At 38.0% G+C, this 16,727-nt stretch overlaps 1 protein-coding gene, 1 long non-coding RNA gene and 12 other non-coding genes across 16 annotated transcripts in view; 1 reads left to right on the forward strand and 13 right to left on the reverse strand.

Annotated features, from left to right (window-relative positions):
• The window catches only part of b3gat1b (beta-1,3-glucuronyltransferase 1 (glucuronosyltransferase P) b), a 45,591-nt gene that overhangs the window by 28,169 nt on the left and 695 nt on the right, over window positions 1-16,727 (reverse strand). For all 3 annotated transcript variants that reach the window (XM_028032083.1, XM_028032082.1, XM_028032081.1), the window contains exons 2-3: window positions 7,132-7,312; window positions 5,933-6,074 (exon numbers count right to left, since the gene is read on the reverse strand). In XM_028032083.1, the coding sequence (XP_027887884.1) occupies window positions 5,933-6,044 (112 nt within the window). In that variant the 5' untranslated portion in view covers window positions 6,045-6,074; window positions 7,132-7,312. The remainder of the gene's footprint in view (window positions 1-5,932; window positions 6,075-7,131; window positions 7,313-16,727) is intronic.
• trnar-ucg (transfer RNA arginine (anticodon UCG)) lies at window positions 108-180 on the reverse strand. Its single transcript has one exon. It is a non-coding gene; the product is annotated as a tRNA-Arg (tRNA).
• On the reverse strand, window positions 521-593 carry trnar-ucg (transfer RNA arginine (anticodon UCG)). The gene has a single exon. It is a non-coding gene; the product is annotated as a tRNA-Arg (tRNA).
• On the reverse strand, window positions 942-1,014 carry trnar-ucg (transfer RNA arginine (anticodon UCG)). Its single transcript has one exon. It is a non-coding gene; the product is annotated as a tRNA-Arg (tRNA).
• trnar-ucg (transfer RNA arginine (anticodon UCG)) lies at window positions 1,365-1,437 on the reverse strand. Its single transcript has one exon. It is a non-coding gene; the product is annotated as a tRNA-Arg (tRNA).
• On the reverse strand, window positions 1,778-1,850 carry trnar-ucg (transfer RNA arginine (anticodon UCG)). The gene has a single exon. It is a non-coding gene; the product is annotated as a tRNA-Arg (tRNA).
• Window positions 2,199-2,271, reverse strand: trnar-ucg (transfer RNA arginine (anticodon UCG)). Its single transcript has one exon. It is a non-coding gene; the product is annotated as a tRNA-Arg (tRNA).
• trnar-ucg (transfer RNA arginine (anticodon UCG)) lies at window positions 2,614-2,686 on the reverse strand. The gene has a single exon. It is a non-coding gene; the product is annotated as a tRNA-Arg (tRNA).
• trnar-ucg (transfer RNA arginine (anticodon UCG)) lies at window positions 3,035-3,107 on the reverse strand. The gene has a single exon. It is a non-coding gene; the product is annotated as a tRNA-Arg (tRNA).
• trnar-ucg (transfer RNA arginine (anticodon UCG)) lies at window positions 3,450-3,522 on the reverse strand. Its single transcript has one exon. It is a non-coding gene; the product is annotated as a tRNA-Arg (tRNA).
• Window positions 3,865-3,937, reverse strand: trnar-ucg (transfer RNA arginine (anticodon UCG)). Its single transcript has one exon. It is a non-coding gene; the product is annotated as a tRNA-Arg (tRNA).
• trnar-ucg (transfer RNA arginine (anticodon UCG)) lies at window positions 4,455-4,527 on the reverse strand. The gene has a single exon. It is a non-coding gene; the product is annotated as a tRNA-Arg (tRNA).
• trnar-ucg (transfer RNA arginine (anticodon UCG)) lies at window positions 4,883-4,955 on the reverse strand. The gene has a single exon. It is a non-coding gene; the product is annotated as a tRNA-Arg (tRNA).
• Window positions 11,523-12,028, forward strand: LOC114153497 (uncharacterized). Its single transcript, XR_003597335.1, has 2 exons — window positions 11,523-11,564; window positions 11,637-12,028. It is a non-coding gene; the product is annotated as an uncharacterized LOC114153497 (long non-coding RNA).

The following is a 16,727-nucleotide window of genomic DNA, read 5'->3' on the forward strand; positions in this document are numbered from 1 at the left end:
TTTCTTGGTTATTGCAATGGCAACTATTAATTGACTAACAACATAGAAAACAATCACAGAACAACATGGACATGTCCCATCTGATACCGTAGTTGGTCTATTAAAAGCAACCACGAAGGGTCTCGAACCCTCAATCTTCTGATCCGAAGTCAGACGCCTTGTCCATTAGGCCACATGGTCCTGTTTTACAAACAGATACAATGTTTGGAATGGCAAAGTCCTTAGCCACATTCCAAACATTTAAGCCATACTTTGACAAAGTGAAGAATATTGGCAGAGCTACTGATGCTAGCTTAACCATGGAGGTTTAGAGTAGATACAATTGAGATACAAGTCAGAAAAGAGCTTTGAAATGTGTTTGGAACTTCAGAACAACTGGAATAGAGAGTGTGCAAAGGAAAGGTTGCATGAAGTGTGTTGAGACTCTTTATCTTGGTTATTGCAATGGCATCTCCTAATTGCATTGAAATCAGCACAGAATTACATGTCCCATCCAATTCTGTAATTGGTCTATTAAAAGCAACCACGAAGGGACTCGAACCCTCAATCTTCTGATCCGAAGTCAGACGCCTTGTCCGTTAGGCCACATGGTCTTGTTTGTGAACCTAATGTGGTGATTGGAATGGCCGAGTCATGAGCAGCTTTCCATACATTTAAGCCATACTTTGATAATGTCAGGAATATTTGGAGAGGCGCTGACGCTAGCATAACAATGGAGGTGTAGAGTAGATACAATTGAGATACAAGTCAGAAAAGAGCTCTGAATTGTGTCTAGACCTTCAGAACAACTTGAATAGAGAGTGTGCAAAGGGAAGGTTGCATGAAGTGTGTTGAGACTCTTTTTCTTGGTTATTGCAATGGCAACTCCTAATTGCCTAATTACATTGTAATCAGCACAGAATTCCATGTCCCATCCAATTCTGTAATTGGTCTATTAAAAGCAACCACGAAGGGACTCGAACCCTCAATCTCCTGATCCGAAGTCAGACGCCTTGTCCTTTAGGCCACATGGTCCTGTTTTACAAACACATACAATGTTTGGAATGGCAAAGTCCTTAGCCACATTCCAAACATTTAAGCCATACTTTGACAAAGTGAAGAATATTGGCAGAGCTACTGATGCTAGCTTAACCATGGAAGTGTAGATACACTTGAGATACAAGTCAGAAAAGAGCTTTGAAATGTGTCTAGACCTTCAGAACAACTGGAATAGAGAGTGTGCAAAGGAAAGTTTGCATGAAGTGTGTTGAGACTCTTTTTCTTGGTTATTGCAATGGCAACTATTAATTGACTAACAACATAGAAAACAATCACAGAACAACATGGACATGTCCCATCTGATACCGTAGTTGGTCTATTAAAAGCAACCACGAAGGGTCTCGAACCCTCAATCTTCTGATCCGAAGTCAGACGCCTTGTCCATTAGGCCACATGGTCCTGTTTTACAAACAGATACAATGTTTGGAATGGCAAAGTCCTTAGCCACATTCCAAACATTTAAGCCATACTTTGACAAAGTGAAGAATATTGGCAGAGCTACTGATGCTAGCTTAACCATGGAGGTTTAGAGTAGATACAATTGAGATACAAGTCAGAAAAGAGCTTTGAAATGTGTTTGGAACTTCAGAACAACTGGAATAGAGAGTGTGCAAAGGAAAGGTTGCATGAAGTGTGTTGAGACTCTTTATCTTGGTTATTGCAATGGCATCTCCTAATTGCATTGAAATCAGCACAGAATTACATGTCCCATCCAATTCTGTAATTGGTCTATTAAAAGCAACCACGAAGGGACTCGAACCCTCAATCTTCTGATCCGAAGTCAGACGCCTTGTCCGTTAGGCCACATGGTCTTGTTTGTGAACCTAATGTGGTGATTGGAATGGCCGAGTCATGAGCAGCTTTCCATACATTTAAGCCATACTTTGATAATGTCAGGAATATTTGGAGAGGCGCTGACGCTAGCATAACAATGGAGGTGTAGAGTAGATACAATTGAGATACAAGTCAGAAAAGAGCTCTGAATTGTGTCTAGACCTTCAGAACAACTTGAATAGAGAGTGTGCAAAGGAAAGTTTGCATGAAGTTTGTTGAGACTCTTTTCCTTGGTTATTGCAATGGCAACTCCTAATTGCCTAATTACATTGAAATCAGCACAGAATTACATGTCCCATCCAATTCTGTAATTGGTCTATTAAAAGCAACCACGAAGGGACTCGAACCCTCAATCTTCTGATTCGAAGTCAGACGCCTTGTCCATTAGGCCACATGGTCCTGTTTTACAAACAGATGCAATGTTTGGAAGGGCAAAGTCCTTAGCCACATTCCAAACATTTAAGCCATAGTTTGACAAAGTGAAGAATATTGGCAGAGCTACTGATGCTAGCTTAACTATGGAGGTGTAGATACACTTGAGATACAAGTCAGAAAAGAGCTTTGAAATGTGGCAAGACCATCAGGACAACTGGAATAGAGAGTGTGCAAAGGAAAGTTTGCATGAATGTGTTGAGACTCTTTTTCTTGGTTATTGCAATGGCAACTCCTAATTGCTTAATTACATTGTAATCAGTACAGAATTACATGTGCCATCCAGTTATGTAAATGGTCTATTAAAAGCAACCATGAAGGGACTCGAAGCCTCAATCTTCTGATCCGAAGTCAGACGCCTTGTCCATTAGGCCACATGGTCTTGTTTGTGAACCTAATGTGGTGATTGGAATGGCCGAGTCATGAGCAGTTTTCCATACATTTAAGCCATACTTTGATAATGTCAGGAATATTTGGAGAGGCGCTGACGCTAGCATAACCATGGAGGTGTAGAGTAGATATAATTGAAATACAAGTCAGAAAAGAGCTTTGAATTGTGTCTAGACCTTCAGGACAACTGGAATAGAGAGTGTGCAAAGGAAGGATTGCATGAAGTGTGTTGAGACTCTTTTTCTTGGTTATTGCAATGGCAACTCCTAATTGCCTAATTACATTGTAATCAGCACAGAATTACATGTCCCATCCAATTCTGTAATTGGTCTATTAAAAGCAACCATGAAGGGACTCGAACCCTCAATCTACTGATCCGAAGTCAGACGCCTTGTCCATTAGGCCACATGGTCCTGTTTTACAAACAGATACAATGTTTGGAATGGCAAAGTCCTTAGCCACATTCCAAATGTTTAAGCCATACTTTGACAAAGTGAAGAATATTGGCAGAGCTACTGATGCTAGCTTAACCATGGAAGTGTAGATACACTGAGATACAAGTCAGAAAAGAGCTTTGAAATGTGTCTAGACCTTCAGAACAACTGGAATAGAGAGTGTGCAAAGGAAGGTTTGCATGAAGTGTGTTGAGACTCTTTTTCTTGGTTATTGCAATGGTATCTCCTAATTGCTTAATTACATTGTAATCAGTACAGAATTACATGTCCCATCCAATTCTGTAATTGGTCTATTAAAAGCAACCACGAAGGGACTCGAACCCTCAATCTTCTGATCCGAAGTCAGACGCCTTGTCCATTAGGCCACGTGGTCCTGTTTTACAAACAGATGCAATGTTTGGAATGGCAAAGTCCTTAGCCACATTCCAAACATTTAAGCCATACTTTGACAAAGTGAAGAATATTGGCAGAGCTACTGATGCTAGCTTAACCATGGAGGTGTAGATACACTTGAGATACAAGTCAGAAAAGAGCTTTGAAATGTGGCAAGACCATCAGGACAACTGGAATAGAGAGTGTGCAAAGGAAAGTTTGCATGAATGTGTTGAGACTCTTTTTCTTGGTTATTGCAATGGCAACTCCTAATTGCTTAATTACATTGTAATCAGTACAGAATTACATGTCCCATCCAGTTATGTAATTGGTCTATTAAAAGCAACCATGAAGGGACTCGAACCCTCAATCTTCTGATCCGAAGTCAGACGCCTTGTCCGTTAGGCCACATGGTCTTGTTTGTGAACCTAATGTGGTGATTGGAATGGCCGAGTCATGAGCAGTTTTCCATACATTTAAGCCATACTTTGATAATGTCAGGAATATTTGGAGAGGCGCTGACGCTAGCATAACCATGGAGGTGTAGAGTAGATATAATTGAAATACAAGTCAGAAAAGAGCTTTGAAATGTGTTTGGACCTTCAGAACAACTGGAATAGAGAGTGTGCAAAGGAAAGGTTGCATGAAGTGTGTTGAGACTCTTTTTCTTGGTTATTGCAATGGCAACTCCTAATTGCCTAATTACATTGTAATCAGCACAGAATTCCATGTCCCATCCAATTCTGTAATTGGTCTATTAAAAGCAACCACGAAGGGACTCGAACCCTCAATCTTCTGATCCGAAGGAAGGAAGGTTTGCATGAAGTGTGTTGAGACTCTTTTTCTTGGTTATTGCAATGGCAACTCCTAATTGCATTGAAATCAGCACAGAATTACATGTCCCATCCAGTTCTGTAATTGGTCTATTAAAAGCAACCATGAAGGGACTCGAACCCTCAATCTTCTGATCCGAAGTCAGACGCCTTGTCCATTAGGCCACATGGTCTTGTTTGTGAACCTAATGTGGTGATTGGAATGGCCGAGTCATGAGCAGTTTTCCAAACATTTAAGCCATACCTTGACAATGTCAGGAATATTTGGAGAGGCTCTGACGCTAGCATAACCATGGAGGTGTACAGTAGATACACTTGAGATACAAGTCAGAAAAGAGCTTTGAAATGTGGCAAGACCATCAGGACAACTGGAATAGAGAGTGTGCAAAGGAAAGTTTGCATGAAGTGTGTTGAGACTCTTTTTCTTAGTTATTGCAACGGCAACTATGAATTGACTAACAACATAGAAAACAATCACAGAATAACATGGACATGTCCCATCTGATACCGTAGTTGGTCTATTAAAAGCAACCACGAAGGGACTCGAACCCTCAATCTTCTGATCCGAAGTCAGACGCCTTGTCCATTAGGCCACATGCTCCTGTTTGCAAACATAACGTGGTGATTTGAATGTCCGAGTCATGAGCAGTTTTCCAAACATTTAAACCATACTTTGACAAAGTCAGGAATATTTCAAAGTACTGGCTCTAACTTCAGCATGGAGGTGTGGATAGTCTTCAGATACAAGTCAGAAAAGAGTTTTGCAATTTGGGTAGTCTTTCTTGAACATTGGAAAAGAACGTGTGCTAAGGAGAGTTTGCATTTTTCTTGGTTATTGCAATGGCAACTCCTAATTACCCAACAACATTGAAATAGGCACAGAATTACATGGACATGTCCTATCTGATACTGTAATTGGTCTATTAAAAGCAACCACAAATAGACTCAAATTATTACTACATCTTATTACATCACATCTGATAAGATCTTCTGTAGTAAGAAGATCTTATTGCAGTAAAAACATTTTCCACTAACTCCTCTCACACACACAGTGTCTCTGGTCTCTCTGGTCCTAATATAAATATCTATCCACTTATGATGTGAATTCTGGTAAAAAATGTTTCAATTGCTTTTTATCAAAGACAAATTAGAATCTCCAAAAGCTTGTGTCAGTTGGTCAGCGCTGTGGCTGAAGAGTGGCTCAATTAGTAGCACTGTGTCCTCTCTGTCTCTGTTTTGCCCTGCGATGAACTTTCGACTTTTCCAGGTTGTACTCCACTGTTTTTTCCTTGACCGCTGGAGATGGGCACCAGCACCCTTCACTATTCCACAAGGGATAAGCGTGCAGGATAATGGATTAAAGAATGGATGGATGTCGGAGTTGTAGAAAAACAAATTTTTTAAATTGGCCTCAAAGTTCTTGTTGTTCGTTTGTATCTTTATATATCATATTTTCAAAATCACCCAATATGTTTTACGTTTCACCTGATGTTATATCTGACACAGATGAGTCAGCATCCTGAAAGATTAGAAAATGTACTCTTTTTTTTGTTTGTTTGTTTGTTTGTTTGTTTTTACCTTTTTGAGCAGTTAGGACAGAGGTGATGTTGCTTTGGTGCCAAACACTGATGAGTAGCATCCAAGGCAACGCAATCAGTACAATGGCAACAACGTCTCGTCTCTTCGGCATCTCCAGGGTCACCCCGATTCATCTCATGGTCTGCAAGGAATAAGAAGTGTATTTTTTTTAAAACTTATTTTACTGTTATTGTTTATTTACTAAGCCAAAATTGGATTGTTTTCTTTCTGAAGAGACACTGTTAGAAACTCATCGGAAATTTCTAGATTTCTGCTAGGACTTCTTAAAAAGTCTTAAGCAACTCAACTTTAATTTTAACTGAAGAAGGTTGAAGTCCACTTTGTTCTTTTGTTCTCTCAGGGAAGTCATTACCTTCAAACTCTGGGACTGACTTATCTGGATTTATACTACATGAAGACACCAAGACAATTATCTTCTGAAGGTACAACAATAAAGATTTTAAACCTTTAAACAGAGCACATCTGTACTGCAACCTGATGTTTTGATCTGTTTTTTTGCAGTACAATCATTGACTGTAAATGTGTGGATTACCTTTCATTTAGTTATTTCCAATAATTACCCGTTATACCGTTTACCGTGATGATACAATTTAACATTATCCATTCTTTAGGTATCCAGATTATCATGTTGTTAGGTGAAGTACTTCCTTCATAGTACTAGGAGTGTGATGGAGTCTCTTTAAAGGCCAATATTGTGTATCAAATTCTGAAGGCCATCAACATCCTTCAGCTGCAAGGAATAAACTACAAGGAAGGAGCAATTTGTTTGAAGAAGCAAAACAGAAATCTAGGTCAGACGGTGCTCCGAGCTTTCTGTTTTATCTCAAGTGAAAGCAGGCTGATTGTAACGGAGAAAAGGGAGAAAAACATCCTTCTGTTGTTTAACAGGATACCTAGATGTCAGTCAGATAAATCCCAAAACCTGTTTTTTATAAAGTGTAACTGAACAGAAACCCTAACACTAACCTAGAAGTTGATGTCAAAGCAGCAATTACCTTCACAAAGCAATAACACAAAGTTCCAGATACCAGTTAGTTGAGTGAAAATATTGTAAATATTTTGAGCCTTACAATGCTGCAATTTGTTTATGCAGCTTTGTTAACTTGAGATATACAATACACACCATTATCAATGAATTCCACAATTAAAACAGGCAGACATAAAAGATGGATACTTACATATATGAATGAGGATCCATTAAGGCTAATCCCTTTGGGGTGTGAGGACATTTTCTACTACAGTGTTGTGCCATACAGTGGTAAACAAATAAACAGAGCAATCGCTCAATTCCTCTTTGGAGACTTCCAGTGGGGGCTATTCAGCCATCGGGTCCCAGGGTCGCGTCCTCGGTGCCAGCCCCTGTAGAAACAGAGGAGGTCATCCCAATGAAAGAATGCTGCTTCTCACTGCAGAAACAAAGGCAGGTATTGTCGAAGCTGGCATGGGGTTAGGTCGAAGGGGCAGTCATGGCCACAGAACTTGGAACAATAGAATAAATCACATAAAAAATGTCACAGCAACACAAATTGATTATTTTTCTTTCAGGATAAAAATGGGTTTGAAAATAAAGAAAGAGAATCTTATCCAATTCTTTTCTGCAATGTAAAGAAAGTTTTAGATGTTTTATAAAGACAGTACTGCTCCTGCTAACTAATTTTTTTTTATCTGAACTATAATGTAGGGATCACATAAATGATTTTTATAAAATAATTTCTGCTAAAAAAAAGAGAATTTCTGAAATTAAAGACAAACTGACGTCTCATTTCAAATGATCATGTTTCATTAAGTAATCGGACTTTTTCTGTGTAAGATTGTCTGGAATGTTACATATTACATTACAAGTAGTTATTTCAACATGTTTCATTCATGACATGCCAATATTTGCGTCATGCTGAAGAGTGGCGAGACAAAACAGATCACTAGATTTCATTTGTGAGTTTTTTTTTTTCCACAAGTGGTGAAACTTGAAAATAGAACCATGCCAATAAGAACTGCTGGGCAGCGCTCCATTTTCTTTTGAAATTGCAATCAACAACTCATCCTGTAGGTCTGAAAAAGAAAACGAAGAATGACATCTAAAGCACTGCAGACCTCAGTTATAGTCATGGTTCAACAAATAGCAAATATTTGTTGCCTCAAAGCAAGAAGGTTCTCAGTTTATATCCTAACCATCCTGGCTTTTCGGTGTGGGTTTATCCCTTCTGCATGGGTTCTCCAATCCCCCTGAGCAGTGATGGAATGAATGTTTGACCTCTGCTCTGTGATGATCTGGTGACCTTTCTAGCCCTTTCATGCATAGTGGTCACTACAGTGGACAGCTATCTAAAAGCCATTTTCTTGTGCTTCCTGTGGATTTTTATGTTATAAATGCACACAGACCACTGAAGTGGACACTAATGCATCATAAAATATACCATCAACTACTGGCCATCAGCTGCAAATGCAAGAAATTATTTTTGTTAAATACAATATGGCCGACAGACAAAAAAGCATGAGAACCGACCCGGTCCCTCCTTCTACTGTAGACGACTCTTGCAAGTAAAAAAAATATTGTGACATCAGATAACCCCTAAGGAACAATACTACTGATGTATTTTTCAAATAACAACTTGGTATTTGGACAAAATTACAATTGATCACATAAAAATAAAAAAATAAAAAATAAATCATTTTTACAAAAAAATGTTCCTACCTTTTTTATGCCTTAAGAAAAGGATTTTAAAAAATGGAAAAAAAATTCTGACACAAAGGATCATAATTCATGCATCAGAGGGTTAAAGTGTCCCTTTTCTTTTTCTCCATTGACTGCTGTAGATTGTTATCACCTCCTCAAGCAAACCTAAACTTGATGCTAAAACCTGAAAATCCATGTCGATTCAGCATTGACTGACTGGGCTTAGCCGGGTTCATAGCTCACCCTCTCACCCACTGGGTTCCACTCTGATCAGTTTTAATTAATTAAAAAACAGTGTTCTAAGGCTTGTGCAGATGTTCTCAATTTTTATGTGTATGTATTTAAACCAGGCCAGTGATGAAATTAAATTCACACTCAGAGGATTACCACTGATTATCCAGTTTAAGCTGGAGAGCTATCGTCTGCACATATTCTAATCCATACATAATCATCACATGACCGTTTGGCTAAAACGCGAGGTCCTGTAAATATGAAGTTCTGCTGCTACACAAGTTGTGGATGTTTACAATGAGAGGTAAAAGCAATAAGGGTCTTATTGCGCTGCTGAGAATCCCACTAAACATTTGGTAACGTGTAAAAAAAAACCCAACCCTACTGCATCAAACCTTCAAGTTGAACCGTCGAACCGTCAGACTGTCTGACAGGGGAAAATGAAGTCATAGGAGGACAGTTTAGAAAGTGTGCATTACTTACAAAACATTTACATCATGTTTCTATACCAACTGAGGGAATAACATTACACAATGTAGAGCTCAAAAAAGTCAATTTTACACAAGACTACACCTTTAAACTACATAAATAACTGAATCCATACAAAAAACAAGTCAATATAAGGAGCAGCATCACATGATTTCAAGTGGGGTTTTATTGTGCCTCAAAGGCATCCATCCATCCATCCATCCATCCATCCATCCATGTATCATCCATCCATCCATCCATCCATCCATCCATGTATCATCCATCCATCCATCCATCCATCCATCCATCCATCCATCCATTTATCCGTTTACATGCATAGTTGGAAATTTTCCTGACTTGAATAAAACAATGTCCATAAAACTTTCTCATTTAGACTCATAAACATAATTTATAATAAAGGAATGGACATTTTAAAGTTGTAAGAAAAAGATCATAAAGTAAAAAAAAACATTACAGAGTTGACTTAACTTAGAAATTAATTCAAAAGTTAGAATTTTATTTTGCACTAACAAGCCAAATATTTGTTCAAACTTGTCAAAATGAGTCCATGTGACTTTGTCAATGCTATTATAAACATTTAAAATTAAATGTTTTGAACTTAGCAGTTAATGTTGACGTAACTTGAACAATTTAACTGATTGAAAGAACTGCAGCAGTTCTTTCAATCTTCATCCTTCATCTTCAGACAATCAGAGCCACATCACGGCACCATCGAGTGCGTATCAAGAGGCATGTGTATGCATAACATTGATTAAATCAGAACCACAGAGCAAGAGCAGATTTCATTATTTAAACTACTGCGAGCTTCCCAACCTAATTATAAAAGCTCACTCAAGCTGCATACATTAACTTGTTTACTGGTCTTGTTGGGCTCTGGGGATGAATGTGAAACTTTAAAAGTAGAGCAATAAGTTCCAAGTAGACCACGCTCCTTCAGAATGGCTCATTTTAGTTAATCAAGAGAATATATCTGCTGGTATTTCTATTTCTGTTCCCTTTGGTCCGAAGGCTCTGATATCCCAAGCTGACGTCAGAAAACAGCAGTGCTGAGAGAACCCCTGCTGAGCCTCCCCACATCATCAGCATCCATGCAAAAATCGCATTTGTGGACTCTAGATATATAACAATAAACTTAGAAAGTAGTGGATTGCTGGAGAAAGAGGTAGGATTTAGTTTTTTTAAACATAAGATGTTATTTTAATGGTTGTTTATTTGAATTTGTTTCAGAAAACATTTTAAGTCTCAATTCATAATTCAGGGCTCCCCATAAATGTGTACATTGCCTCTCAGTAGATACACGTTGAAAAATTATGTTATTAGTTTCTCTTTTCATATTTGTATCATGTTCGAATAAATTTCATTTCATTTCATTTCAAAGCTTCTGGAAAATATTGTTACTTCCCTATATACTGGGTGCTAAAAATAAATCTGTGCACAGAGCTTTACTGCCATGAGCTGTGGCAACGGGAGAGCTTTTGAGAACACAGAAAATGGCCCCTTCCTCCCTCCGTAGTGAGTAAACCACATAGCCACAGTCTAAGAAAGATGTTGTTATCTGGTGTAGCTTTGAAGGAGACTGGAACAAGAGAGCTTTAACACTGCAGCACAGCTTGCTGCTGCAAGAAGTTAGAAACATAGCAGCTTAAAATATAGAGCTTTTGCTTTAAAAGTTTAAATTTTGACATTATAAAACAGGGGCTGTCACTAACTATCCCTTCAGTTAAAGAACTGTGACAAAAGTTTTGGCCCAGTACAGATTGTGTATTGTTTGCTGTAGTATAATGCTTGAGTCAGGGGTAGAAATTAACAATTTCCTCCATCAGCCACAGTGGTTGGTAGAGAAATATTTTTAGGCATTTCACCAACCACTGATTTTTTTCTTTTGACAACAAACCCGACCAGTACAAGCAAATTATGTAAAATATATTATTTATTCTTAGCTCTAGGAAACCCGATTTACTCACAATAAGTTTACCATACATATGTACACATATGTACTAATTTAACATAAAGTATGGACACCTTAACAGAAATGTAGTGCAATAAGTTCACTTGAAGTAATTACTAACAGCAAACTTTAACTATACAACTGTAACATTCTTGCCACTTTAAGGCCAATTTCAGCTGCTGCATATAAGCAGGTCTCTACCTGCCACAAGACCACTTGCGTCATGACGTCAACTCATTCTGCTTTCTTTGTTTGCTGAACTGTGCTGGGTAAGCGTGGCTGTTTCTTTGTTTGTCAGCTTTTATCATAGCAATTAATGCAAGCTGGTCTGATCTGTTTAGCCTCCCTTGCTGTGCCTCCAACTCCTGGACCAATCTGTTCGTTTGTTTGCTTGCTGCCGGGAAGGTAAGCGCTAGCATGGCTAGGTAACATCCATCTCATGTAAACGAGGCCTTTATGTAGTATTTTGTTACAGCTGCGCTGCATAGGCGAACTTGTGGATCTGTTTATCTGGCCGTGTGGTAATTTATAGGTAAGCAGCTACCGTAAGTTATAGTTTTTATCAGCAGTTGTATTAATAATCTACTCTATTTTTTAGCCTCCTGCTGAGTCCCTGACGACTATTAAATTTGGATATACACTCGCTGCTGTTTTGCCTACGATGAAATGTTTTAAAAGATTTGTATGAACTTTCCCCCGCTGCCGGGAGCATTGATGGCACTACGAACGGGATAAAGAGCAATATTGTAGTGCTATTGTATCACTGTTTTACTCATATTGTTTCATTTTTGTCTTTCTTTTAGGGACTGAGGCTTCTGTGGTGATCCCTAGTGGCGGTGTCTTGTCTTGTGTGTTTTGTTGGAGCACCCTTTGTGTGTGTGTGTGTGTGTGTGTGTGTGTGTTTTTGTAGTGTCTAGGGTGATCCCTTTTTCTTCACTGAATGTTGCCCCTTTCCTCACTACTTCCCCCCCACTGGTAAGCCTCAGTTTCCTTTGAAATTTAAACATTTTATAATCAACTTCATTAAAAAGGCATTCACTGTTTTAACCATTCAATTTCAGGTTGTTGTTAATTTAAACAACATATTGAAGTTTAATAATTTTTTTTGTAGAACTGTCTGAATCTTGTCTCATTTCCAGTAGAACGTACCTGTGTCCTTATTATTATTCTATTTTCCTGGAGTTATTCCAGGTGGCTTTGTCGGTTTCCCCTATCGTAAACTTTAACATCTTACATTTGGGTTTCATAATAAAGAAAATCCACCCCAGGTTGCCACACAATCATTTCTTATATTGAACATTCAAATATTTTGGCTACAATTCCCCCAGATGAAATTTCTTGAAGATGTGTCTAGTCATTTTAAAACATTTTTAAACGGTATCAATAGCAGTTTCTGACTGCTGTTTGTTTTCCCTTACTTAATATGTTTTCTATTGAAATTCACAATTATCCACATTATTGCTGTGTTTTTCTGACTGCCTGCTAGCATAGTGTAGCTTCGTACTCACACCCTCCTGCCTGCATGAAACGCTCTTTCTTCACTTCTTACCGGGCAGCAGCAGCTAATCTGAACTCTTCCTCAACCTGTCCTTGGTCACGTCTCTCATCATCCTCATCCTCCGACAATGAGTCCCTTGAATCACTAATTCTCCCTCCTTCTCCGATACTGAATCTTCTCCAGCAGGTAAAGTTTGTGTAGTAATTAACATATCGATTAGTTTGATACATTTTTCTGAATGGACTTATGCGCTTTTTAGCTTTTGTTGTCATAGTTTTTCTGACCTGTCCCGTCTCGTATCCGCTCACTTTACTCAGACTCCGGTTAGCTGAAATGGCGCTATTTATAACCTCGGTGGAGAGGGGCGGGCCAAGGAGGATCGAGGGATTTCATTGGATAAGCCCAATGTCTGTCAATAAAATCAACCAATGGATTGTCGCGGTCGATAAAATTATATTTAATATACTTTTTGTGTGTGTGGCTAAATTATGACAGCCTAGGGCAGCCAGAAATGGGCAGTATGCGCATCAGTCTGTACTTCAGCCTTAAGTTCAAACTGAATGCAGCTTTTTTCTGTTCAAATTGTCAACCCGCCACGGTTGCGTTGCTCCGATTTACAAGCCACTTCATACTTTTACTTTTAGGTTGGTTCTAATTTCCACCCCATTTTGAGTGTTTCAGATCATACCCTCAAGCAAATTTCAATATCAGATTTTTTAAAAGCCTGAGTAAATACACCAACGATGATTTAATTTATTAAAACAGTTAACCCAAAGTGACAGTAGAATTGCCTCATGTTTCATAATATGAAAGTCTTTTTTCACACTTGAAAATCTGCTTCCTGATGTGTCTGAACAGAGTCAGACATCATGTGTTGATGAAGGACCACATGAAATGTGTTCAGTCTTCTTAGTTTACAAGAACTAACATTATTGACTTTTGCATGGAGTAATGTAAACATTGCTTAGTAGCAACCACGAAGGGACTTTAACCCTCAATCTTCTGATCCGAAGTCAGAACCTTGTCCATTAGGCCACGTGGTTCTGTTTTCCAAACAAATGTGGTGATTGAAACAGCCAAGTCCTGAGCAGTTTCCCAAACATTTAAGAGTGACGAAGTGCCATTAGCTTAAGTATAAGTGGTACTCTTGATGTTCTATAAAAAAAAACCCCCTAAATCTTAAGGGACAGAGAATGAGAAGACTTATGTTTCTTCTTATTATTATCTTCTTCTTAGAATGTGATGGTTGAACCATCACATTCAGCCATGTGTGATTGTTGAATGTCACAACCATCTAATTAGTTCTTTTTAATTAGTTAAAAAGAACTAATTAGAGTTTTTACACCAATATGCCATTGTAATATAGGTACTTATTTTAGCAAGATTCTGAGGTTGCAGTCCAAAAATCCACAAGGTATTTTCAAGCAGTCTACAGATTGTTAAAACACATAAGTCACAGAGAGCTCAGGAAACCTGCACTGCACATAAAGTGACAAACGTGATCGCTCTTGGCTGGAAAAAATGACTTACATTTGAGGACTGCTTACACATTTAGTTCTTTTGAAAGTGTGCGCTAGAAGCACAAACTGAACATTGCTGTGAAAGTTCATCTGAAATTTTTGCACAATTGGCATAAACGTCAGACAGCATTGTCATGAAAAATTACTATCATTGTTTTACATCAGTGTGAAAAACATCAGGACTTCTTAGAGTGGTTAGTCTATTGAATTATTAACTTAATAAACTAGTTTAGTTTTAGCCTTGAAATCCTCCCGTGAAGGCCATGTTCCCCAGTCTTTTTCTTTGTTGCTGAATCACTGACATTAACTGAGGCAAGTGTTGACTGCAGCGCTTTTTCTTTTGTGACTCGTTCCATGTTTTCTCCATTTGTAGATAATGGCTCTCACTGTGCTTCATTGGAATTCCCAAAGTTTAGAGATGCCTCTTTGACCCCTGACACACAGATGAGTCTGTTCTCAAATGTTTTCAAGTTGGGGTCTGATGTTTTGATTTTGACATTAAAGTCATAGTATTATGTGGGGATAAATTCTTATGGTACTGGAGGTGCCTTGCCATACATTAGGGGTGCACCGATTTCAGTTTTCTGGCCAATTGCCGTTTGCCGATCTTTTAAAAAGCCTAACTTACCGGTTCTGATTTTGGCTGATACAATTTTTGTCTGAAATGTTGCTCAGTATATCAAGAAAGTTGCTGAATTGGCAACATTGGGGTTACTGTTGTTAACTGTAAATGTGCAGACATGACCTGGTCAGCCTGTTTGTCAGTCAAACCTCTCTCACAGAATAAAAGAAAAGCACAGTGGTTGATTTTTAGACCTTTGCGGAGGTTGATAACATCGGTGGATAAGATCGGCTTCATATGTAAAAATCAGCCGATCACCGATCTCCCAAAATTAAGAAAATCGGCACCGATAAATCGGTGCACCCCTACTATACATTTCTTTCTCCTCATAAACATGAGAAGAAAACATTGTAGGGAGAATCAAGATGCTGCCTCTTATGGGACGGTAATGCTGGTTTGGCTGGGACACGCTCTGTCTAGTGATCTGCTTATGAAGCATTCCCCCTCTGCTTCAAGCTTCAGTTTGCCCAGAACCTCAACCAGCTTTAAAGGGTTTCAAATCTCCCATAAGAAATCTGATTTAAAGGCACTTTTCATACTGTACATCAAACAGGCAGCAGGGAAAACAGATATAAAAAAAGACAAACCACCATTAGTAGTTCAAAAGGTCATGACTTACTCATCTGAGCTAATGTTAATTCAGCTGAAGCTTCTCACGTAGATTAAATACAAACTAATGTAGAGAGAAAAATGGAAGAGATTTCCAAAGACCCACAGAACAAAGCTGTAGCTGAATACAGAGCTTTCTCCTGGATCTACAGTTAAAATGGTGACTTTTTGTCATTTATTGGTTAAAACGAGTGATTTAGTATTTAAGCCTCCAAGTCACTAGTTTGCTGAACTATTTCACTGCCACAGCAGCTCCAAGTCTTCTACCAGTTTTACACATCTGGAGACTAACAAGTTAAATGTCATTGCAGAATATCTCAAACTAGACTGGATGTGAATTCTCATATAAGACTATGGTTAGATTACCTTTTAGTTTGACCTGAACTGGCAGAGCAAGATCTGTTTATGGACATCAAACTAAAGGGGGCCAAATATACTTAATTTTTTTTTGTTGTAAAAGAATTTGAAAAACATCTCTATTTGTCTGTAACATAATCTCAATTCAATTCATTAAAGTTTGTGGAAACGGGGAACAACTTAAAGGGATTTTTTAAGACTATATAAATAAACCTGTGGGTTTTTTTTGTTTTGTTTTAATCTGACGATGAGGAATTCAGTTTTGTAAACTGCAACATGTGATAAATCTTAAATTTAAAAGAGCTCCAACTAAAGAAAGAGAACGTTTTCCTGTTTGCGTTTTTCCAAAAGCCAAGAAATTTCATACGTTGGGAGATATCTTGTTAGTGAATCCAAAATATTTATTGCTCAATACTGAACAGTTCTATACTGAACTGTTTCATTCTTTTTATTTACTTCTATGGAACATATAGAAAAATTATATTAAACCATCGTATCATACCAATATTCTTGTCTCTGTAAAATTTATTTTTGCAGTCTGGTTTGCGTTTTTACGCCACAGATCATTTCAGTCAATTAATACATTTAATTTTAGGGTAATTAATTGCTAGCAAAATTACAGTGTTTTTCTATGGAAGATTTTTACATTAAATTTATGTGTTTTCTACATAAAATCACTTTAAAAATCATGTGAAATTAACTTTTTTTGAATTATTGGTAATTTGATGTATTTTCTATCATAGTTTAATGTTTTTTACTTTACGGTCTATAACAGTTGGTATTATACAAGTTTTCAGTATCAATTTTTCAGAGTTTTTTTTTAGAG

This window comes from Xiphophorus couchianus, chromosome 11 (genome assembly GCF_001444195.1).
Source record: "Xiphophorus couchianus chromosome 11, X_couchianus-1.0, whole genome shotgun sequence".
In the NCBI taxonomy this organism is placed as follows: domain Eukaryota; kingdom Metazoa; phylum Chordata; class Actinopteri; order Cyprinodontiformes; family Poeciliidae; genus Xiphophorus; species Xiphophorus couchianus.